General features: G+C 43.0%; 1 protein-coding gene across 7 annotated transcripts in view; it reads right to left on the bottom strand.

Moving 5' to 3' along the window:
- LOC110470362 (fatty acyl-CoA reductase 1) overlaps nt 1-24,601 on the bottom strand; it is a 133,586-nt gene that overhangs the window by 7,116 nt on the left and 101,869 nt on the right. For 6 of the 7 annotated variants that reach the window (XR_002465396.1, XM_021529907.3, XM_077783253.1 and 3 more), the window contains 7 exons: nt 22,269-22,444; nt 19,277-19,456; nt 14,597-14,774; nt 13,435-13,479; nt 7,825-7,943; nt 6,722-6,789; nt 3,282-3,453 (listed from right to left, as the gene is read on the bottom strand). Coding sequence is in view for 6 of the 7 variants with exons in the window: in XM_021529907.3 (XP_021385582.1) it covers nt 3,282-3,453; nt 6,722-6,789; nt 7,825-7,943; nt 13,435-13,479; nt 14,597-14,774; nt 19,277-19,456; nt 22,269-22,444 (938 nt within the window). In the remaining variant the exon portion in view is untranslated. The remainder of the gene's footprint in view (nt 1-3,281; nt 3,454-6,721; nt 6,790-7,824; nt 7,944-13,434; nt 13,480-14,596; nt 14,775-19,276; nt 19,457-22,268; nt 22,445-24,601) is intronic. The other variant, XM_021529910.1, reaches the window with a different exon arrangement.

The raw sequence follows: 24,601 nt of genomic DNA, 5'->3' as shown, positions 1-24,601 counted from the left end.
TGATTTTTGGCATTAGCTCCAGTATTTGGTGACCACATCTGCAGTATGGACAGTGAGCTCAGCAGTCATTTGCTCAACTTCAGTTTTCAGACAGAACCAAAAAATCACAGAGTAGCTTGGGTTGGAAGGGATCTTAAAGATCATCTTGTTCCAACCATGGCCAGGGACACCTTCCACTATCCCAGGTTGCTCAGAGCCCCATCCAGCCTGGCCTGGAACACTGCCAGGGATGGGGCAGCCACAGTTTTGCTGGGTAACCTGTGCCAGGACATCACCACCCTCATAGGGAAGAATTTCCTCCTATATAATCTAAATGTACTTTTTCAGTTTAAAAACCACTCCCCGCTATCCTATGATTATGCTCCATGATAAGAGTCCCTCCTCCTCTTTCCCACTGGTCTGCTTAAAGTACTGAAAAACTTACCACGTCTCCTATGTGCCCTTTCTTCTCCAGCCTCAACAGTCCTGGCTCTCCCAACCTGTCCTCATAGGAGAGGGGCTCCAGCCCTCTAACCACCTTTATGGCCTCCTCTGGACCCGCTCCAGCAGCTCCATGTCTTTGCTGTCTTGCTTCAGAGGCATAACTGCTTAAATAACTACTTGGCAAATGCAGATTTATGTCCTCTGATGTGCCTTGGCCTTTTCGTACTAATTTTTTATACAAAAGTGGATGACAGCAATGCTGTCCTACCCTGCAGGATTATTTTAGTTGTCCCAGTGGCCATGAGTAAAAAAAGGCCTCTGGCAGTTGTTTTAAAGTGTGATGTACAGGGCTTGGTCAATTCAGAGAAGACACCACATCCTCTCAGACAGGATAAGGGCAAGAGAAAGCATTAAAAGGGCTGATTTTTGTGGAAAACAGAGCTGTTTTCATGCAAAATATTGTGCTGCCCATGGGGCAACACAGTTGCTGTGACAAATCAAAGGTGGCAGCCTGTGGAGAATGGTGCCAGGCTGGCCTCTCCCCGCACAGACGTGACTGCCACCATAATAAGCACTCAGCAAGACACAATGAGTCCATCAGCTCACAGCAGAACTGTGCAGCTCACCCACAGCAACTGGAAAGAGCACTAAAACCTCGGGCAGGCACTCCTTCTTAAAGTGGCTTTCATTTTAGAAGCAAAGCAGACCATCAGATTAAAGAAACCTTCATTCTGAATAATTATGTGCAGGTCAACTGAATGCAGTTTGTCTGAACTACTTTAAAATTATTTCCGATTAATCCTCCTGTGTAGGGCAAGCACCATGGGGCAAAGCTTTGTGAATATTTTAATACATTTTAGGAACTTGGGAAAAAGAAATGAAGCTAGATTGGAAAGATCTGAAGCTGCCCCTCAAGCTGACTCCCTGAAATCTTTAAAGTGCTTAGGACTAATGGAAACTTACAGAAAAAAGAAAGGATAAGAGAACAAACTCTTTAGTATGTGGAAAAAAATCTTCCATTTGAGGGTGGAGTGGCCCTGGCAAAAGTTGCCCAGAGAAGCTGTGGCTGCCCCATGAAGTGTCCAAGGCCAGGTAGGATGGGGCTCTGAGCAACCTGGGAAGGCGTCCCTACCCATGGCAGGGGTGAAACTAGAGGACATTAAAGCTTCCTTCCCTTCCAACCCAAACCAGCCTGTGATTCTATGATCTAAAGAGGTGTGTGTGAAAACTGTGTTTCATGTCAACTCTCTGAGCTCAGCTGATGTGACTACATTCAAAACATTGACTAATAATTTGCATGAAGGAAAGGTCTTCTGCAAAACATCAGCTGAGTAGAAACATGACATAGATTTCTTACAGGAAATCTCATTTTCCACTGTGGAGGAACTGAGAGGAATAAATTGAGTATTAGCCTTCACTGTGGCCACACTTCAGACATGCATTTTGTCTTCTGGAAAACTGTTTACAGCAATAATTTCTTTATTTGTTCCCATACAGAGCCTTGCATGACCAGATCCTCAGGTGAGACAGGATTGTCCCAAGAGACTACTAAGGGTATAAAACCACATTATGCTCTAAGTCATGGATGGATGTGCAGCACTCACAGGAAACCACTTAGGGTGGTTTTGCTTGATATCTAGAGATTTATGTGAAATGAGCTTGCACCTAAAAAGGCTTCTTTTTTCTTTTACTTCATGTGGTTTACTGCCCTTAGACCATAAAGGTCTGATATTCAGGTATCTGGGAAAAGAAGAAACTATGAGCTGCTACTGTGCTTTCTACTACACTGCAGCAATACCTGGATGAGCTGAAGTAGTGTATAAAAAGAAAAGGAGAATTATATTTAAAAAAAAAAAAAAAACTTGGAAAACCCCCAACTTCATCGGTGAGCCATTTTGGCCGAGGCTGCAAATCTTAAAAGTTCAGAAGATCATGCTGAGTTCTGTTTGACATTTAACTACAGCATTGCAGGCAGTGCCCACTGGTTAATTATGCTAATCAGCTTCATGAAAAGAAATGCCAATTGTAATGGCAGTGCCAAGATCTTACTGCTGCCCGTTTCAACAAAAATTGGGAGATTCCAGCCTAATTTTCAGTTTACCTCAATTTCTAGGATAGTTCTTCCCTCCTGGATAACTGGAAGTCTTTTTACGGACCAATCTGCCTCTGAAGCAGAATGTCAGGGATAAATCAGAGCAGCTGACATCAACCCAGTGCTGGAATCCTGCTCTCACACTGCACAACAAATCCTCCTCTGTGGAGGCAGGGAGTAAAGGAGGACAATGTCTGGAGTAACATTACTGACAGGAGGATTCCTTCCATATGGATATCGCTGTTCCTCCAAACCACACCACTGCCAGGGCTCAAATACCACCCATAAAGTTGAACTGCCCTCCTAAATAGAATTAGAATTTTATCATAGAAACAATTGCTTCCTAGATTTCAGACCAGTGCTGGAAATGGCTACTCAGGCATCTAATTCATGGGGGGAAAAGCGTATTAGCTGGTATGTTCTAAACCTGGCCAGACTCAAGACTTAGGCAAGCTCATGGCAGATAGGGGCGATCCCACTGGAAAGCTGAAGTGGTAGAGATCTGGATATGGAGAAGACAGAAGTCCTCCTCTGCCTTGGGAACCTCTGAAGTGTGTAAAATTGAGCTCAAAACATGTGCTGCTCTCCAGGTGGTGGGAAGGGTGCGAGCCATAGGTTGTGCTTAACCACAGCCATGCATTTCCTCATTTTCCTCAAGAGAAGGAGACAGCAAGAAGCTCAAGGACTTGAGTTATCATCACTGGTCCAAGCTCTGCTCTCCATAGGAGTGGCAGGCATGCAGGAGGCTGAGAGCACCGTTCCTTACCTGGGCTTTCTCCCCGTGAGCCTCATGTACAGGTCGTAGAGGATGGCAGGAGCCTTGTGGCTGACAGTGATCCAGTACTGGTTTATCAAGTAGCTGGAGGTCATGTGAGCATTGGGTGTTCGGAAGGCCTGCTCCAGGGGGTTCCTTTTGAACGTGGACATGACGTACTGCCCTGCAAGGGAACATTTCTCACTGGCAACCACTCGCTCCCAGCTGGGCTGGAAGCATGGGGCAGCACAGCCAAGCTGTGCTTCACACCTCCAGCCCACAGCTCTCTGAAGTGTGTCACCAGAGCTTGGACCAGGCTAACCCTTCTGCCATGAAAACTGACTCCATCTATTGCCTGAAACCCAACCCTGCTCCACACTTCACACTGGCAGACAAAAACCTTCTTGTCAAAGCACATAACATAAAGGAGGAAAAGCAGGCAGCTCTAAGAGCTTCAAGGAGCTGCAATTCTGCTTTCACCTGCAGCAGATGTAAAAGAAATTGGTCAGCGCTAACATTTCATTAGGTCACTAATGCAAACTTTGATCTGCTAGCATAAAATAAAAATGACATTTCTAATTTTGTGTCAGATTTTCCAGTGAGCTGATGTCCGAGTTAGTCTGTTGCTTACACAGGATGATAGCTTTAAAAAGACTTCATCAAATCCTTTCAAACCACATCTGACCCACACCACCAAATGTCTGCCTGTTTTCAGAAGACCTCTGGATGCTGTAAGGCAGCAAACTCTCTTGCATTCTTAACTCAAAAACAAATGATAGAGTGGGAATCTTCCCTTCCCTTTGCATGTTAAGGCACAAAATATGCTGGGTCTGATTCTGAGCTCTGACAATGGCACAGTGCCACAAAGTGCTATCTAGATGTGCATATCTGGGACACTTGCATCCTGCAGAGGCTTAACAGCACTGCAGCAGTTGAGGGTAAGGCTATCATCCTAGGAACTGATAAACAGATGGTGCTCCTACTCCTGAGCACCAGCAAGCTCAAGAAAGAAGAATATGTGGGCTTTTTCCACTTTCTAAAAAACTGATTTGGGAGTTAACGACATCAATCTGTGCTCATATTATCATTTAGTCTCTAAGCTTATGTTACAAATAGAAAATCAGATGAGAATTTGCAAGCCACAAGAAACATCCAGATCATCCTCAGATAAGCAGATTCCAATTGTAACATTCAGACAGGACTCTGCGGTGTCTGTGCTCAGCTCATTACTGCACTTCAAGTAGTGACTTCTGCTGTACTTCTACTAAGAACCCCAAACCAGAAATTTGTCACTTCCAGGAGCTATTCCAATGACTTAGTGGGTGTGTGGGCTCTCCCCTCCAACCTCAACACAAAAATGCAGCAGCAAATCCTACAACTCAAAGGCAGGTTCTGCAGGGGGAGAACTGGACACAGGTCTCGCCCAGGTAGACTAACAAGAATAAACTGAACTTAATTTTTGCCATGCTGAACATCCTCTCCAGCCTGTTTTACGGTTTAGTTTTGAGGAGAAACTGTAAAATGTACTTCACAAAGTCAGACTAACCAGATTCACACTGCAGCAAAGCAGAATATGCTTCTCCAGATGAAAATTTAGTTGTTTGACCACATCTTTGTAAAAGCGGGCAAAGTACTGAGAAAGTAAGGGAAAAGAAAAACCCCAAGGCATAGCATTATGTGGAAAATAAATAAATCAGTTAAGGTCCCTTTTAACACTAGGAGTTTCTATCTGTGTCTGAGGAGCTTTAGAATGAACTGCCTTGCAATGGGTGTTTAAGCACAAACTCTTCTAGATCTCCTTCTCCTCCCTCCCTCCCAGCTCATCACTCAAAGTGTACTCAAAGCATCACCATCTCCACTGCTTCTGTTCCCAGCCCTTGGTGTCCTAAGCCCAATCCAGCTTCAATTTCTCTGTTTGATCTTTCTCCCCTTGAAAAATCCCTGCTCCCTTGTGTACCCCTGTCACTCCCACAGCAGGTCCTGGTGTCACCTGGCCTGACCAGGCAGCCCAGGCTCATCCCTCTGCAAAACCCATGTTTGCTTTGCACTAAAATGCTCAGGCCCGTGCCAGGTGACTCCCACTCCCCTCCCTGGATTCTCAGCAGCTTCCAGACACTCGGGACCATCCTGATGACCAGTCACACACTCTGCCTCCTTGAACAGAATTATGGCTATTTCCCAAAAAGAAATAGGTAGGAGTCTGAATAGAGGATTCAGACTGGATGCCTGCAGTCATAACATTGTGATGCAGTAAATCTTTCCCAAACTCATTTCTTCAGCCATGCAACATCTTTCAAGGCAAAATTTTGCACTTTAGTACTCCATCCTAATTCTCTGCAGCATGCTGCTTTCAGGAAAACTGTGGCTACAACGTGGAGTAGAAAGTGTCACCCAAGGAGAAAATTTTGCCTTCAGTTCTGCCATACAGCTCAGTTGCACATGGAAGCAGCTGCACCCAGATGATTTCATGGCTAATTCCACAGTTATAAGCAGAGGAACAGAATAAAATTAGTGACAATGAACTAAATACATTGGTGTTTTCATCAGTAAAAACCCTTTTTCAGGGTTAACAAAGGCAAATCTCAGAAAGTGGTGCTATGGTGGCTATTGCTGAAGTAGCAGCCTGTGAAGAGCTTTGCATTCACTCCTGTGAAAAAGCCACAGAAGATTTTGACTAACCACAACATTTCATCTCTCACTAAAAAAACAAAAAGCCAAGAGCTTGATGTGATGTCCTCAGCACTCAGCCAATTGCTGAAACCTCTTCCCTCCTAGGCCACATGATCAAATATCATGGTTAAGACATTTATTCTGTAAATGCAATTATGGTCTCATTATCTGCTGACTTAGGTAAATAAAGCAAGGGAAAAAGCAAAGCAAAGCCTGAGAGATGGAGTAGCCAGCCTCTTATATTTAAAGCACAAAGATATGAATGCAGGGGTGACAGGTGCAGTACATCTGTCCATAACTGTACTAACTGTACACAGTATTTCACAGTACACAGCTGAGACAAATTTTGCTGCTTGGCTTCAGCATGAGTTTTTCTCTTCAAGGGAGTCAGGATCTGTCTCCCTTTCTTTCACCCCCTGCCTTGGAAGTATATCCACTTAAAGAAAAGTCAGCCGTGAAAATAATTTCATTTTTTTTTTCCCCCACAAAACTCATGATCAAAATACAAACTGTTCTTGAAGCCCACATGTCATCTCAACGTTTTCCTCCTCAAGTGCACACCTCTTATTTCTGTACAGAATTTTCTGATGGACAAGAAAGACCGTCTCCATAGTATCACAGAATCCCAGAATGGTTTGGTTTGGAAGTACCCTTTACCTCACAGGACCCTCCCCCAAAATGCAGTTTGAATGGCAGACACAGAATACCACCTAAATTGTGGAAACCAATTCTTCAAAGTGTAAGGAGCACTATGGATGTTCTCCATTTAAATGAGACCTTACCCATTTCTCCCCAGAAGAAAGGGTTGATTCCCCCTGTTGTGCAGTTGTACACCAACAGGTTTTTTGGTCTGGAAAACAGAAAGAAGTATTATTTTGAGATGTCAAAAAAACCTATTTCTTAGGCATGAGATTACAAAATGAATCCATTTCAAGTAAATTCCCAGTTTAATACTAAACAAACCTTGCATTTTTTGGTGTGGAACTAAACATGGATCACACTTGTTTTATTTCTTCCTTCAACATAAATCAAACAGTTTTTTTGACCTAAGCCTGCTTTGCCAAGGGTGTCAAGTGATTAAATCAATACAGCATTTTTCTTACTGTATATTTGAAAAATGCACAGTTTTAATTTGGTGGATTTCTTAACAATGCTTTGAGAAGAAAGCTCTCTTCAAGGTGAGCTACTCTTCAAGGTCCTTTTAGGATCCATATTTAGCTCACTGGATGTAGTTCTACCCTCACCTCAAAGGGTTTACTCTGTCTTTCAAAGTAAAACACTTCTGCCTTTTATTTGCCTGGGTTTGATTTTTCAGAGTTGCATAAACCTCCAAAATAATTCATGTGGTTTATTCTCTGTACTCCTACCTAATGATTAAAGACCAGGATTAAAGATTCACAGGAAAAGACCATAAATCCTTAATATCACTTCTTCTCAACAATGCAAAGTAGGGAGATTTTTTTAGATCATATAACCTACAAGCTCATAATATCTTTACATTGTGCAGTGCTTCCCAAGGAAAACACAAAGAGCTTTTTTAGCAAGAAAATTCCAGAAGATACTTGAAAAGCAGTTCTATGAAAAGGGAGGCCCAAAGACCACTGATGCAAAACTCTTGGCCTTCAGAAGACTTCTGAGAGACAAGAAACATGTCTCACCCATAGCTGTAGAGATTTCCCAACTCCAAACCCTGCCTTTACTGTGTGCTCTCGGTCCTTGCCCACCCCCAGGGAGAAACCACCAGTCAGAAAATCAATCACCCAGCCTCTTGCGCTGGTTTTTAACCAGCCCCTGGCTCCTTTCAAAGTGCTGGTGCAGGGAGCAAATATCCCAGGCGTGTGGCCAAAGAGGAATGCCCTCTTTGGGAAGAGGGATGCCCTCCCACCTGTGCACGGCCGTGTACCACCCGGCTGCCAGAGTCAGGTTGATGGCGACGTCGACGGGGATCATGTCAGCCACCGCTTCGTTGTTGGCGATGACGGTCCGCAGGATCCCCTTGCCTGCCTGTGGGACAGGGAGACAGGGAAACAGTCACCCACGCCAGCCTGGCCTGAGACTGAGCTGGCAGGACTCCAGCAGCGTGCACTGGGCTCTCAGAACTCAAAATGCCCCTCGGACATTTTTGGTTGTTCCAGGTCCAGGTCAGAAGCATTTGAAACCCTGGCAGGCAGCTAGAAACAGCTGTGATTTTGAGTTTGAGCCATGGAATGATTTACCAAACTTGCAGGAAGAACAAGAAGTCAGAAAAGTTTAGATATTATAGTAGTAGTAGTCACAAAGTAAAGGGAAGAATTTTTTAGTGCTGTTCAGAGGGGTTTTAAGTCTTGCACAGGGGGGGTTTCTGTTTTGTACATGGGGGTCAGAAGTTTTAAAATGGAGGGTTTGGGCCTGTCCTGTCCTCCCTCTTTCTTCTTCCTTACCTCTATGTTCTTGGTGATGTTGGCACTCACAGATTGGTTTAGAGTAGAAAATCACCATTTAATATAGGTAGTAGGCATTGGGGAAAAACTGTAAACATGTAACACGTAATGTACCATATAAAAGATAGAAAAGCACCATTTAATATAGGTAATAGGCATTCGGGAAAACTGCAAACATGTAACACGTAATGTGCCATATAAAAGCAGCAGCCCTGGGTGGGGAGAGAAGAAGCAGTCGGGAGTCAGAGAGGATGTCAGGGTGTGTGTGTGCCTCTGCCTGAGCTGTGAGCAAACCACAGCAGCCAGAGAAGAAAATCCTTTAGATAAGATGCAATAAACTGCCTTGAGACCAAACAACAGAAGACTTCTGAGCTTTTTTTTGAAAGCACAGGTTGGAGGAGAGACTTTTCCACCACCCAGAGCCACCCCCTGACCTAGGGTGAACTCCAGCACTGGCCAGCACTGTAGCATATTTTTTTCTGTTGCAGATTATTTGGTTTCTGTGACAACAGAGATGGCTCTCCCACGGATCCTGCTGCCCTGCATGTCCAGAGGACGCCTGGAAACATGATGATGTCTGTGCTGTGTACCACAAGAAAAGCTGGGACTCTTAATTTAACTGAATAGGAAATAAAATACCCAAGGAGGGAAATATATCTGAATTTGCCACTGTAAAGTGCATGCCTGAAAGTCACATTTTCTTAAATGACACAGGCAGACACAAGTCTGAGTATACCTCAGAGACTGCAGTCACTTTGGAAATGACACCTGTAGGATTTTTGAAAAGTTAGCTTCCTTTCTTTTGGATGTATTCACACTCTGCTCTTTTCCAAAGCCGTCTGTTGAGCACAAAGATACAAAGGACGGCCCCTGTCTTGAAGAGCACATCACCCACCAAAACTCAGTAAAAGGAATCAGTGCAAATACAAAGTACTGACAACCAAAAAGAAGAACTAGGAAAGAACAAAAAAATTTCACTTTGCTTTAGTAGGAAGTGCATTTTTCAGGGGATCAGGCTCCCCAGAATATGCACATTTAACATGAATGCTTATCAGGGGGTTTCCATGATGACCAATGAGGCTTTGGAGGTTCTACAGGAGAGATATGGAAACAGCACGGCAGACTGGATCAGAGAGGACAAGGCAAAATACAGAAAGGTGGGGGTGAAATGGGGTGAAGGAGATTTACTTGGTGTGTCACGGATGAGGGCTCAACAGAGCACATAAGAGAAGAAACCCAACATGGCAGAGTCATGGCTGCAATCAAGTTCTTTCTTGTGAGGGAAACAATGCAGTGAAGCTGAGGAACCAGGGAAAAAGCTGAGAGGATAAAAGTGCTGGTGAAGCAAGGAAGGATAAAAGCTCTTGTAATTCAGATCTGTGCAAAAGCAGAGGGAAGGACTGAATCAAAGAGCAAAAGAACATCTGCTACAGATCCATCAATATTTAAAAGGTGGGGCAAAGGAGATGCTATTGCTTTTAAATTATTTTCATACAATCTGAAACTCAAATATCAGTATAAAATAGATTAAATTTTTCTACAGCAACTGGACATGAAGCGCCTAGTTGTGGAAAAGCCCTTGCCTGAAATCTGAGGAGAGGAAAAAAGTCATTAAAAAAGCATTTAAGACTTGGTATTAACTTGTGAAGCACATACCATTGTCTAGTGGTAACTGGTGGACATTAAGGAACACTGTTTCCCCTCTTTGGGAGGTGTTTATGTTTTGGGGTCTTTTTGGTGTCTGTTCTCCTCCTCTTTTCCCCATCTGCAATCAGATGTGTTTGTTGCATTTCACAGTTCGGAAGTAAGGGAGTAACACTTCTGACTGATTTGATTTTCAGGAACTAGGACTTCTTAGCAGTCCCATCTCATCCTTGGTGCATCAGTCAGAGGGATCACAGGCTCTGACACAGACAACAGGGCAAGATTCCCTGCATGGCTCACTCCATCCTCCTCAAACCTGTGTCATGCATTGAATTCTGCTGCCCTAAGCTGAACTATGGTTAGGCTCAGATGCTAAAGCTTCAACTTGCAACATCACTATGATTTTCTTCGTTTCTTACTACGAGGTTTTTTCAAGGGGGAAAAAGAGGAAGAAGGAAACAAAGCAGGCAACCAAGCTCAGCTCTGAATTTTCCACTTCTATGAACACATGCTCACTAAAGACTACAGTGTGATTAACTATCACATTTTCACACTGAAAACCTTTCTGAGGTCTTCCAAATGAGGATGTTCGATGGATCTGCAAAATATGTTCAGAGCAGCATGTGATGGTCATACACACATGAATGGTTTCAAGATTTCCTATGTTTTGCATGTAACAAAGGCTTGAGGTTCAAGTTTTTAGGTTACTTTTTACATCAAAAAATGGTTCAGTGGTATTTCCATCAGGTGTGTCTTGGTTTCTATTTATAGATACTGACATTTTTCTCTTTAGTGAAATAGAAGCTACTGCAAAGTGAAGTCTCAAAATAATTTCCTGGCCAGAGTCTGATGTTTCTAGACAGCCTCTCAGCTGAAGTGCTTTCAGGCCAGTCACTGCCCAGATCATAAATTAAACCAGTTGTGCCCTACAGCTTCACTGCCTTGCAGGGAGGAAGGTCTTAGCATGTAATAAGGCATTTGTCTTAATTAAGACAAAATGCCTTAATTACACTCCAGCAGAAATTTAATTAATTTCATTTTGTTCCTCAATCAACAAACACAGCTCCCCACAGCAGCTGGAGCAACTTTAGGCAAAAGAAACATAATTAGATTATCAAGAACAACTTGGACTCCCATATTTCATGAATATTTAAAAGTAATGTGCCTATTGATGGAGTGAAATGATCAGATTCAAACAGTGCAACTGAGGAAAAACTGCAAATTTGCAAGATTTGGAGTCCAGATTCTGCCCAAGTGACATCAAAGATGATCGGAACCAAATCTGAATCTGAGGGATGTTCTCCCTATAGGATGAGCCTGGCTAGAAGTTGAAAGTGAGTATTTTGGTATGAAGGGACACTTCAAATGCACAAAACCAAACCACAAAAACCACTTCCCTTTTGCGTTTTTCAACACTTAATTAAAGCAAATAAAGCTACTCATCTAATAATCACAGTTTAAAATCCATTTGGCCACGAGAGCTGGCTGTACTGACACGACTTTCAGGTAATCAAACTGATGCATCACTCAGATGTTTAAGTGTTCATTTTCAAACAACTCTCCACATTCAAGAACATTAATACATGTACTTATTAATTCCCCCCTTCAGAAGAAAAAAGTCTCTTGGGTCCTTAATAATAAACACTTTTCCCTTCTGGAAAACATTCCACACAACTTTGTCTCTACACCCTGCATCCTTGTCATTGTTTTTTGTCTTTTTGTTGGCCAACTGTTGATGTAGTTACAGACCACATTTCATCACCCAAGAGCTCAGTGTAGATAACACAAATTCCATGGTCTCTTCTACTATACTGAAAAACCTCAGAGCGTCAAACCTGGACCAAAAAATACCACCTCTTTTTCAAATCTCAGCCTAAGTCCAATCTTTTTCTATATTAAAAAAAAAAAAAAAAAAAAAAAAAAAAAAAAGCCACTTCCCACAGTGACCCTAGAATCTCATAATCTTTGCTCTCCATGGAGCTAAACTTGGATCTAAAGATGCAGGCTGCATACAAAACCTGGCCCAAGGTTTCTTGCAAACCAGTTCTGGATAAATGGTGTAACAGACATCATTGAAAGTTATGATTAAAAAAAAAAAAAACTAAGATAAAAGTAAGTCCAAATTAAAATTAATGTCATTACAAAAGATAGAACCCGACACATGAAAATGTAAGAAGTGCATCTGCAAAATTAAGGAATTGCAAAGCATTCCTTGATCTTGCTAACATAATGGAAGAACCCAGAAAGCAGTGCAAGATCCTGGGACTAGAGCAGAGAGGCAGTACAAGCTTCTTGGGTTGTCACCAAGGAATAGAAAAATTAATTTCTTTTAAAGAAACTGTGACATGATTAGAAGTCAATAATTTGTGAACAAAAATTGAATGCCTCTGAAATGTATAGATGGGGCTCACATGAAAGCATTATGTGTCCTGTGCATTCCATAACTGTAAGTTTCTATTTATACTCTACTTCAGATATAAATGAACTTTTTTAACAAGATCATATTTGTATTTTATTCTGCTCTCCTGTGATTACAGATCACTAATCCTTTTATACACTGTAGCAGGCTGATTAAAACATAGCTTTGATAAAGTAATGAAGTTGGACATACATGAACAGAAATATCTGCCCAGAGCTATAAAGCATTATGGACTGACAGAGAGGCCTAAGGCAGTGATTTTAGTTCAGAAAAAAAAAAAATTATAAGGCAGGAGAAAAGGTATGCAACTTTACTCCTTTAATGTATTAATTGTAATGATTATTTTTATCTTACAGGGAATATTTTATCAAGTCAGGAAAAAATATAGTGAATTATCCGTGTAACTGGCAGAGTCTGAATCAATAATACATATTATTTAGGTGTAGTCTGTACAGAGAGAAATCCTGTACAAAGCAGTGGCAAGTGGGAGCCAGAATTTTGGTATTGTGTAAGTATAACAAGTTATAGCAGTAGATTTGGAAACAATGCACACAGAGACAAATGGAATTATAAATGCTGCTGCCTTGTATTGACAATGTGGCAACCTGGCCTGGAAAATAAAGTTGTGTTAAAAGATTCAAACTGTTACATCCATGAATTACCCTCATTTCAAGGACACATCTTTGGCCTTTTCTTTGAATATTTGCCAAATATGTCCAAACCTTTAGTTTTTTCAGAGTTTTTAGGAACTGCAATTCATCTTTTAGCAAACTAGCAACATGAATAGTCTCTCAATGTCCTTTTCCGAGCTCAACACAAAAAGACCATCCTCTGGGTCCTACCAGCTGCCAGATGTGTGCCAAGTGGGTGACATCTTTCTCCCAGACTCAGAAAACTCCTGTGGCCCTTTCCTGCACACAGTTTCTAAGTGGGGCTGTAGGATAACATCAGAATTCTATTTTAGTAACTCAAACTCCACTCTAAGGGGAGCTTAAATAGTAACCAGACATACCGCAATAAATATCCCGCTGGTCCCATTGAAGTTGTCAATCCAACCCTGTGGAAAAGAAGAATTATTAGTGTTCCTCTTTATGATGAACTGCTTACACAAGCTTCTGAATAATGACAGTGCTGTGGTGCAGACAAAGAAGGAAGGAGACGCTAGTTTAGATGGATGCCAGCCCATCTAGGACAGCTGCCAGGATGTCAACCAGTACCAGGGGATGCATGGCCTGCAATTTACTCATCAACAACAGAATCTAGGTTTGTTCTTAGAAACCACTTCATTCCTATTCCCTAGCCTCAGGAATAAAGCCTGGTTTTAAACACCACAGTATCTTGGTGCTGCCACACATACTGAAAACAGCTGGACTGATATTTACCCTTGACAGACAACACGCAGCTGTCACCAAGGGTGACCTGGTCACTCCAGCTAATTTCTACAGCAAGGAAAAATAAAATCCCAAATCCAAACCACAACATTCCTTTTGAATCCCATCCTACTTCAGGTCAGGGAAGCTGCCACTTGTGGGAGCTGGAGTTCAGAGCAGTGAGGAGCTGTTTGACCTGGAACAGGCTGTGACATCAAACAGAGCTCTTTGTCTTTCCAAGATGGGGAGCTTGGCCCAGAGCCTTGGCTGTATCTCAGCCATCTCTGGCACACTTCAGGCTGCCTGAAAGCCAAAGGTGACTTTGTGCTGCCTTTCCAATTTGGCTGCGATATTAGGGCACGCTATTCCTATTGATATATTTAGCTTAATGAATTATCTCATTCCAAAGTACAGCTGCATTTAATTACAGAGTGCCTGACATTTGTACCTCAACCACAATGTACCAGGCGTACGACTGACCCTCAGATCCCACGTTTTGAGCACAGAAACTCTCCTGGTGTGCCTGAATGGACAATCAATTGCAAGCCCAGCATTCTGCACCATACCTATCCAGCTCTTGTTATTATTGCTTAAACGTGGTCTTTTCACAGGAGTTCTAAGGTGCTGTAGAAGACTTGCTGTTCTGCTCCAGCACGGGATCTCCACCTCTTCCACACATCTCCCTGTGAACTATGGATATCTGTTTCTCAAGACATTGCTAAAAGGAGGGACAGATTCCTGACAGTGTCACAGCTCCAGTTATATCCAAAGGCTCCTGGTTAGGAATTGCGTATTCATACTTACTGGGAAAGGCTCATGCCAGCTGGCTCCCACGATGGATGGCCTGATGATAGCAATGTTCAAGTTTCCTTTCTCTTGCTGAATCAGGTACTCTGACAAGGCTTTGGTGTAGGTGTAAGTGTTGGGCCACTCCCCAAGCAGCTTGGGTGTGATGTCTTGAATGATGGATTCATCCAACCACCTACAGGTAACAAGGAGAAAGTCATCATCCACGAGGCAGGGAGAGAAAAAGATTCAGGCAAAACAGACCAGTGAGACAGGAATCCTCACCTGAAAAAGAAGATAAGCCAGTCAAAGGTATTTAAGGTTTGGATTTAAAACTGCACTGTGAGAGAAAGTTACTTTTATCTTCAAGGTGCAACATAAACCCTGGTGAGCTTCATGCTCCAGTGCCCCGTTGCAAGTCAGGTACCTCTACAAACTCACTTCAGAGCAATCCCTTGCATGGGCAATGCTTCACTGCAATCTGTAACATAAATATTGCCATGGTCTACAGCCTGATGGAGCTCTGCCAGCTAGGAATCCCACTAGACAGTTCTCATCCTTATCCAACACACTCCCTGCATACTCCCAAATATGTTTCAGGATATCCTGGGTAACCTTGAATTAGCAAGTCACGTAACAAACAAAGGTCTCAAAAGCTGGAAAAACATCTTACAGGGATATTATTCCAGCAGTGGTTTTCCATCATTTGCAGTGTTAGGTGTTCCTTCTAGCAGGCTTACCACAGGTCTGTTCACACAGGAACAAAAAAAAAACAACCAAAACCAAACCACCAAAAAAACCTAAAAGAACCCAAGTCGGTTTTTATTTTTTGAAGGCATTCAAGTATCTAATCCATCAGAAGCAGCTATGCAGATAGCTTTTAAAAAGCAGCCCTTACCACCACGGAGCTGCAGGAAGGGCCTGACATCCAAAGGCTCTTCCCTGGCACAGCAGCAGGAGCTCAGAGGTCCTGCCAGCATCTGGGTGTAAAGGACAAGAACTGGCTGTGCTTCCAGAGCCCTCGCTGCCAGTCCCTGCCAGGCTCCCAGCAGCCTGGGGTTACACCACAGAATCAAAGATTAGCTCCTATAATCCAATTTGTAATTAAGTCAACGGACTTACAGCTCAGTCTGAAGGCGTGGACTCTTCCCAGGGGCACTGCAAGGATACTGCTTCCTGCAGATCCTCACTTCACCCCTCCTTGGTTTGGATTTCAGAGAAAGGCGGAGGTCAAGGGAAGAGAAATACGATGCTGACTGCCACACCTGAAAAATTGCTTGATCCTGTCAACCTTTCAAAGACACGGTGGCTCAGGTGGCACAGCACGTTTCAGACGACTCTCGTTGGGCACAGATGGGAAATTGTTGTATGAGGAAGCACTGATTCACAGGGGAGGGCTGGATGCAACAAATCTCTCGGTTTTGGAACGCATTAAAAATCTGGCAATTTGTAGTAGATAGGAATTTTTTATTTAAATAAAAAAGCCCTATGGAGACACAAACACCTTCCTTTGCAAACCTGGTCCAGTGCAGCAGAAACAAGGCAGAAGAAAGCATATAAACATAAAATATGAACTCTACAGAGGTTACAAGCACATAGGATTGACATAATTTGCAAAGCTGCTTAGGCAGCCATTGAACCTCAGAGTCTCAGCTAAACTGCTATTGTTTGAATCTGTGGAGTAGCTAATTACCAGCCTGCCAAGAGGAGATGGCTATTTCTGCAGAGCCTGGAGGAAGACTAAGTTCATTTGGGAACTCGGGTTAAGCTGTGTGCAAGTCTTTTTCCCCTTCTCTTTTTATTTTTTAAATTTTCATAATAAGGGGTTGCATTCTCACAAAGCAAAAACAGATGCAGATGTACAAGCAGAGGTAATTTCCTCGTGCATTCATCCTTCCAGAGGTCTCTGCATTACCTGAGGACCTGTCCCAAGGGCAGCAGCCTGCCAGGTGATTTGATGGACCAACATTCCCATCAGGGAGGTGGAGCTGACACTTCAGCAAGGAGAACTGCTCTGTGACCTATTTGAAAGATTCTGGAATGCTAACTCACTAAAGCTGCTGCTTCTGTGAGTTAGCAGAACTTCACTGCTGCATCTGCCCCTTTCAAGCCAACAATGCAAATTAAACAATTAATAACTTCTCCATTATATGCACCAAAGTACTCTGCCACAGGAAAACAAAACTTTCAGTGTTCATGGCTTTGCATTAGTAAGCAAACGATGGATCTGTATTTTCTGCAATAACCAACCCACAGCTCCAGGACAGACTTTGCTGTGTGCTGTATTCCTTACCTCAGCACACCCTTCAAAGCTGATTTCCTCCAGCTTTAGATTAAGGCAAACCATGCTTGATGCAGCAGATTATATGTTTCCCCTATTGGCCTGGCAACACTTAGAAGTGTGACTTTTGGTTTACACAGCTTAAGCCTCGGGGTTTACTTGCAGGTTAAATATCAGAATACTGAAACAGCAAGATGTAACAGGAGGAGAACAGCAGAAAAAGAAACAGCTGGGAGTCCTCCTTGAGATTTGAAGTAAGTAATTATAAGCATATATCAAGTGCATGGCCAAAAGCACTGTTAAACGGATCTGTTACTGCATCCAGTTGTTCAATTATTCCTCATAAAGCACTTGCAAGAGCAGGACCTTAAGACAAGGGTTGGCTGTGAAAGGAATCATCCACAGCTGGCTGATGCAAAAGATAATCTGTATTTCTCCCCATTTTTGAAGGCAGTTTATATTTCCTTTCTGCTTCCCCTCCCTCCTCTTCAAAGGCAAAATTCTGATACCTGTCACTTTCCTCTGAAACCTTCTGTACCCTGATATCCACACACTATTTCTTTCACTTACATGGCAAATATTAAAGGTGCATCTCAAACATCATCCTCTCTGCTGCATTTTCAAGCTATGATACATAAATTCTTAGTGTTTTATATGAAGCAGCTGAAGTAACAATCTCTGAGGTAGCCAAGCCCTTCTGCAAACTTCTAACTAGCAATCAGACCTGTACTGCAGTGTTTTTTTTAATTCTGAGCCATCAACACTAACTGTTTTCAGAGTTGCAAGTGATTGTAAGCCTTTTAGGACAGTGAAATGGAATCTTGACAGTGATGAACACCAAAGAACACAAAACTGAGTCAGTGGGCAAAAAGATGACAGAGCAGCTTCACTTTTAGGGAAAAGCAGTCTATGAGAACTGATGCTAGAAGTTGCTGAGAACTGACAACTGCAGCTCAGCAAAAGCTTTTGAATCACAGCAGACAGCTCTGAAACCTCCATGTCAGTGCATGCCTACTCGCAGCAGGCAAAAAACCCCAATCAATTAAATGCTGGCCATCATCAGGTACTGAGAATGAAACTAGTGGTGCGATTTTGAAGCTATTTAAATAAAACTTTGAGTGACTGCAACGGGACTAGAGCTAAAGAAAAGGTAGAGAGGAAGGACAACTAACATCAGCACCAAGACAGATCCATCAGCACATGAGGAGACAGTAAAAAGGCTTAAGACTCTTCAGGTTTCTGTGAGGGGAACAGAAAAGTGTATCCAGTTACCCTAAATAGCATCTCTCAGTGACTGTCTTGAGGACAGGGAGCCCATTGCTCTAATGCACTATGACATTTCTCAAGTTTTTTATCATCTTCCACTTACTGGATAAATGATAAATGATTGATGACTACTAGCTGGAAGTAAACATATCCAAGAATATAGGCTACTAGAGAAATTCAAATAGAAAAACTAGTTTGTACCAGCTTCCCTGGAGTAGTGCTTAGGCAGTTAAATTATTTCTTAAGACAAGCTTTTTTTATTAAAAAAATAAAATATCAGTGGTTCTCTTAGTGGGCATTAATTAACTTCATCTTCCATTACCCTAAATCAAGAATAAAGATTGTGTTAATAGGTCACAGATCAGTTGCTTGTATCACCCACGAGAAAAGGAAAACACATTAACAGTTGTGTGAAAATTCTTTTAAGGAGAATGTCTCCTAGGACCTTTATCAGCTGATTTTGTTATTCTTGCTAATTATTCTTTATTTTGGTAAATTCAGTTATCCAAGCTTTTTTCGGTGTACAGGTTGAGAGGACATTGCCTCATGCTGTACCAGGAGAGGTTCATATGGAAATCAGGAAGATTTTCTTCACTGCAAAGGTGGCCAGGCATTGGAAGGGGCTACCCAGGGATGTGGTGAAGTCACCAATTCTGTAAGTGTCCAAAACCCAACAGTACGTGGCACTCTGTGCTCTGGTTCATTTGATAAGGTGGTGATCAGTCAAATCTTGGACTTGGTGATCTTAGAGGTCTTTTCCAACCTAAATGATTCACACTGACCTGTCTAAAAAAAGCCTGTTTCTTACTCATCTCCATATAACTCCACTTAAATACCACAGGATTTCTGAAAGAAGCGGAAACGAAGTTGGGAAGCTGAAAAGATAAAAGAAAAAAGGGGTATGGAAAAAAAATCAGCTCTTACTAAGGCTGAATGTTACAGAAAGCAGCGATTCCATTCCTGGCAGAAAATAGACTCCTGCAGAAATTGATATTGGACTCTGATGAAATCAGTCATTAAAAAACCACAAAGAAACAGCAGTAACAGCACCTCTGAGAGAAATCCCAGCCGATTCTGCGAGCGGCTCCCAGGTCTGCCACACGATGAGGTTGGGAACCAGCACTGGAAGGGGCAACGTGGCTCCTACTTACTCTACTAAATCGAAGAGCTTCTGGGGCTCGGCTGGGGGAGGGTAGATGACCTCCTCGATGCATTTCCGGATGCAGTTTGCATAGGCAGTGGAGATGTGGATGAAGGCCTCCAGGCTGCGCATCTGCCGGGCCAGCTCCAGAAGCCGCTGCGTGCCCATCACGTTCAGCTGCAGGGCATGCCTAGGGAACACAGGGGGAACAGGCAGAAGGCGTTTCACTGGGAATATTATAAGGGCTGAGCTTTATCCAAGCCTCACCGTGGCAAGGGAAGTCAGGGAGAGCAGGTGGAGCAGAAAGTGTCACTGAAATGCAAGTGTGAAACCAGCTCTGTTGGATTTGCTGATCTGGACACTGAATGTCTCTCAAATATTTTTATTCTATTTGAAGGGTCACAAGTAAGACTTCACTAACATCTGTAAATGTGACATGTTGGTCACCCCTCTCTCGAACATGTATTTCTAAGCCCTGAGGCGCTGTGGTTCCTAGGGCACACATTCAGTGCTCTCTGGAGGGACCACTGCTAAAGCAGAGGAACACACAGTTTCAGAAAGCAGGAAAGAGTCACTGGGCCCAGAAAAACAGATTCATAGCATCATGGAATGGCCTGGCTCGGAAGGGACCTTAAAGATCTTCCAGTCCCACTCCCTTGCCATGGGCAGGGACACCTTCCACTATCCCAGGTTGCCCAGAGCCCCATCCAGCCTGGCCTTGGACACTGCCAGGGATGGGGCAGCCACAGCTGCTCTGGGAAACCTGTGCCAGGACCTCAGCACCCTTAAAGTAAGGGATTTCCTCCTAATATCAAAGCCAAACCTAATCTCATTCAGTTTGAAGCTACTCATAATCAAAGAAGACACTGTTATAGATAACAGCTTAGGTTCCAAAGGAATGGAGATGAGAAGTGATAAGCATAAGAGAAAGAATGTCCTGATTAGCAAGGCTGACCTTCAAGCACTCAGCATAGCTAGAAATTGTCCTAGAGACAATCTGCAACACATCTCAACCAGCAGACTTTGTACTGGAATAGAGACACTTTCCTGCACAGAAGGGAGAAGACTTAGGAATATGCAATCTGCTCAGCCCGGAAGGAGAAGCTTTCAAAGATATCTACAATGTTAGGAATTATGCCATCAAGCACAGTGTACACTAAAGAAACTTAATTATGTTGAAGAGAAAATGTAAATAGTCCAAAGGAATGAAAACATCAGCTGAAGAATACAATCAATATTTAGATCACTGTATATAAAGCTAGAGATACCCTTCTTTTTACACACTGCTATTAAATTAAAGCATTTACTGTAGATTTATATTTTCTCCTGCCCTTCTAGCAGGATGAATACTTCTACCTGAGCTACCCTTCAGACAAAACTAACTTTTCCATGCACATTTCTGTTTGACTGCATCCCTTCTGAGAAGCGATGAACAGAACAGTGCTCATAATATGGGCCTAGCATGGATTTCTGCTGAGTTGCTCAGAGTTCCTTTAGCCATCAAAGCAAATATCATCTAACCCTGGCGGTTTGTTGTTTTTTTTTTTTCCACTTCTATTAAACCAGCATCTATTAATATTTCAATGTAACACAATTTCTGAGATTTCTGCCCTCAAGAGCTCCATCTGGAGAATTCTCTAAATGTACTGCATGTTGATGCCAATAATTCATTTAGTGCCTCCGCTGCTGCTTCTCCACTATCTTCACAGCAATGCTTTTGCCCCCTTCCTTATCTGCTTTACATATATTGTTCTAATTTTGGAGCTTCTGCCATGTTGAAAAAATAATTTTGTGTCATCATCAAGTTGCTGCTCAAAATTCTTAACTAAGCAGCAATATTGTGCTTTCACATTTAACTTGCTAAAACTTTTACCCATCTGATATATTTTATTATTCAGTCAGGAATAATTTGAGTTGAAGAGCTTCTCATATTTTGCCTTCTAATCATCATTTTCCTTGTTCTGTTAGAGAGATTTTGACAGATCACATACAATCAATCTTTAGTTTCTCCACTGCCTGTAAGCTGATGAGCTTTTAAACTTTTAGCTTCTTTCTAGGTATCCTCCATATTAAAAATGTGGTTTCCCTTTGATGCTTCATGCCACTGAGACTTATTTTTAAAGTGGATTCATTTGTGCATTGATTTAAGAACATTTGTGGCTACTTAGGTATTGGCTCAAGATCACATCAAGAGCTGCTTTCTTTCTGGTGTTTCTCTAATTAGTTGTTCTAAAAAGCAAATATTTATGGTGGACATTGTGGATATCTCTTTAGCCTATGAGCAAATAAAGACTGATATTACGAATTGTGTTTTCTACTGCAATAGCTTTAGTGCTTTTTCAAAAGACTGAGCTTCTGGCAATGCAGATCATCCACCTCGGTTTGTTGAAATGGATAATCTGCACAGAAGCATTTACACATCTAATCTTGTTTCAGTGGCTCATTTCTGCTGGTTTTTCTAAATGGAAAAGCCTGCCTGGGACAGGCACTCCCAAGGGAACTCCTTCAGAAACCGAGCATTTATTGCAAACATTTAATTACAGCGAGAGCTGGGTGTTTTAAAGGTCGTGATGGGCTGTTTTCTCAAACCACAGCTCATTTCCCTCTCCAGCTACTCCATGGCAAAGAAAAGCCTTTAACAACACCAAGTTTAGAGGCATACACAGCACAGTTTCACTTCAAGCTGCCTGCAGCTCTGCCAAAACATCTCCCTGATGACCAAAACCACACTCCTCCCCACCCCAGTTTTAGGTCATACTTAACTCCCTTACGGTCTTACAACCCAATCCTGCACCTCTTCCTTCTGCTCCCGTGGGACTGTGCCAAGACTGTTCCCTTGTGCCATGCACACACACACACACGTTTTCAGAGCACAGCACCCCTTCCATGCTCAGCACAGTGACCGTGGAAGGGGAGCCAGCACTGCAGCCGTGCCAGGGATGCTCTGGGCAGTGCCCCGGCACCGCCGATCCCGCTCAGGAGCACAGAAAAGCCGGACGTACTTGAGGGGCTCGTCAAAGCGAACTGTGGCTGCACAGTGGAAGACAACATTGACCCGGGCCAGAAGCTCCTCCTCGTCTTCAGCGCTGATGGCCAGCTTGGGCTGAGTGAGCTCAGCATTAATAGGCTTAATCTTCTCGTGGAAATGAGGGCAATCTTCTCGGACCCTGTCAAAGACCTTGAAGCACAAACAGAGAGAGATCAGGTACTGAATTAGGCCGCTGAGATCGCTTTGATTAGCAGCCAGTCTGATTACATCAATCAATGCAACTGGCACAAAGGAGAATTCCTGTCTGGGGCCACACAGGTGAGAGGATAAAACAGTCCATTCACTTCTTCCCTCCCAAGGTAAACAGACCAAAAATACAGATCCTAAAGCATTGCTCTGAAGAGATTAATGAATCTTCTCTACCACCATTCATTTCCTCAGACAGCCACCAAAACTCCTGTGTCCACATCTGCAACCACTTGCTACCTGACCTCGAGGTCCCTTTTGTAGGACCAAAACATGAGCTAAAGAGCAAGAGGCAGAGTATGGAGTGGGAAAACTTGTGCAGCTTTACCCAGGCTAGATGGTTCTACAAAGGACCTGCAGAGAGGAGGGGAACTGGGCAGTGCTGTTCCACCTCCTCCTTTGCTGCTCCTTGTCTACTGCTGTCACTCTTTGTCCATGTCAGAGGAGTCCAGTGGGGACCTGCTTTTGGGATGGAAGGATGGGGCATCCCAATAATCCCCAGTGCTGAAGCTGCTGAGTGCCACCAGCAGTTTTGCATAACTGAACATGTGTGGAGCTGGTTGGCCTCTCAAGCCATCTTCCAGCCCTTTTTTTCCTACAAGTATAATCTGTAGCTCTCTCCAAGACACATTTCTGCATAATTATATTTGAGACATTTCAACTGAATTAACAGAAACTGTTAAGTACAAAAAGATCCTTCCCCCCCACCCCTTTTTTTTTTTTGGGGGGGGTGGGGGGTGGGGTGTGGAGCAAAGTGACATCATGAAAGGTAGAAAGAATCAATAGAATAGAATGGCTGTGGAATCTGAAAAGGTATTATCTAGATTCCAAAGGATAATCACACCTCCAAGGTAACAAGTCTACTGTCGGGAACACCTAATACTGAGAGAGATTACTGAGGGATACAAAGGATGAATCACAGCACCTTTGGACACCTTTAGAGCTCTCTATATAAGCAGTGCCAGGAAAGGCAGGGAACAGCTGAACCTGCCTTGGGGAAGGAAGATGGACCGTCTGATTTTCAGTAGCTCTGTGGTTTTGGGCTGTTTCCCCTCCTCTGTAGCCTACAAACCAGTAACACTGAGGAGTTCGGAAACATCCTTACTACCATGGCCTCTTGTTTTCTTACTCAGCCTCTCACGTGCCCAGGGCTTATGTACAAGCAGAAATTGTATGACATAAATTAAACATACTAAGACACACATGAAAGATTAAATTTATCCTAATAGCAGTATATTTTTTTTTTGTTTGACCAAGGGATTATCATCTTTCTGCTTATCTGACAAGCAAATCTAGATAAACCTTGAGGCTCTTAGGGATAAGGAGGTGATAAAAGAATCATTAGCTTCTCCATTATGCACTACACTCTATACTTATTTTAAATTGCCACACAGCTGCACATCCTTCATAAACATGAAACTTCAGCACAAGTTAGTACAAGACAAAGCTGTTTCACTGTTCTCAGCTGCACCTGAGTGCACACGCCTTTCATCAGTGTGCTAGGCTAGAAAATAGATCTCCAGAGAGTTATTAATGGGCAAAGGTGCTGGTGAGAGCTGGCTGGACTGTAGGAACTGAATTTCCAGGCACTGACAGCCCCAATGTCTGCAAAAAGCTTGTTTTCTGACATGATGCTACACTGGCTCTCCAAACACGTATCATCTCCTGAGAGATGACAGCAAACCCTAATGGGACACAAAACGGAAAGATTTCTCAGAGAACACATGTGAGACCAAAGCCATCTTGTGGGACTCGCAGAAATATTTGTTTGCATTTGTTCTGTTGCAAAGAGAGTGCAAAACGCCACGAAATGAGAGTTATTTTCTTCTCGTTTGTCATAAGTAATGCAAACGCAGAGCAAGAATGAATCAGCCCTTTGTAAATTCTGTTATGGCATATAAATAAGAGTAGTATTCCTGCAGCACCAGCCTTGGACAGCTAAATTCTTCCCACATCTCCTCCTGATACTCCCACTGCAGATAATTCCCCTTTGGATCCTGTGCCTGCTGCTACCACATGGCACTCAGCTGTTGCAGCTCCTCATCCCCTCCAATGTTCACTGCACTGCTCTGAAGGATGAAGGCAATCTCCAAATGCAAG

Source organism: Lonchura striata, chromosome 5, assembly GCF_046129695.1.
Source record: "Lonchura striata isolate bLonStr1 chromosome 5, bLonStr1.mat, whole genome shotgun sequence".
NCBI lineage: Eukaryota > Metazoa > Chordata > Aves > Passeriformes > Estrildidae > Lonchura > Lonchura striata.
The sequence above is the reverse complement of the archived record's forward strand: the minus strand, read 5'-3'. Positions and strand labels throughout refer to the sequence as shown.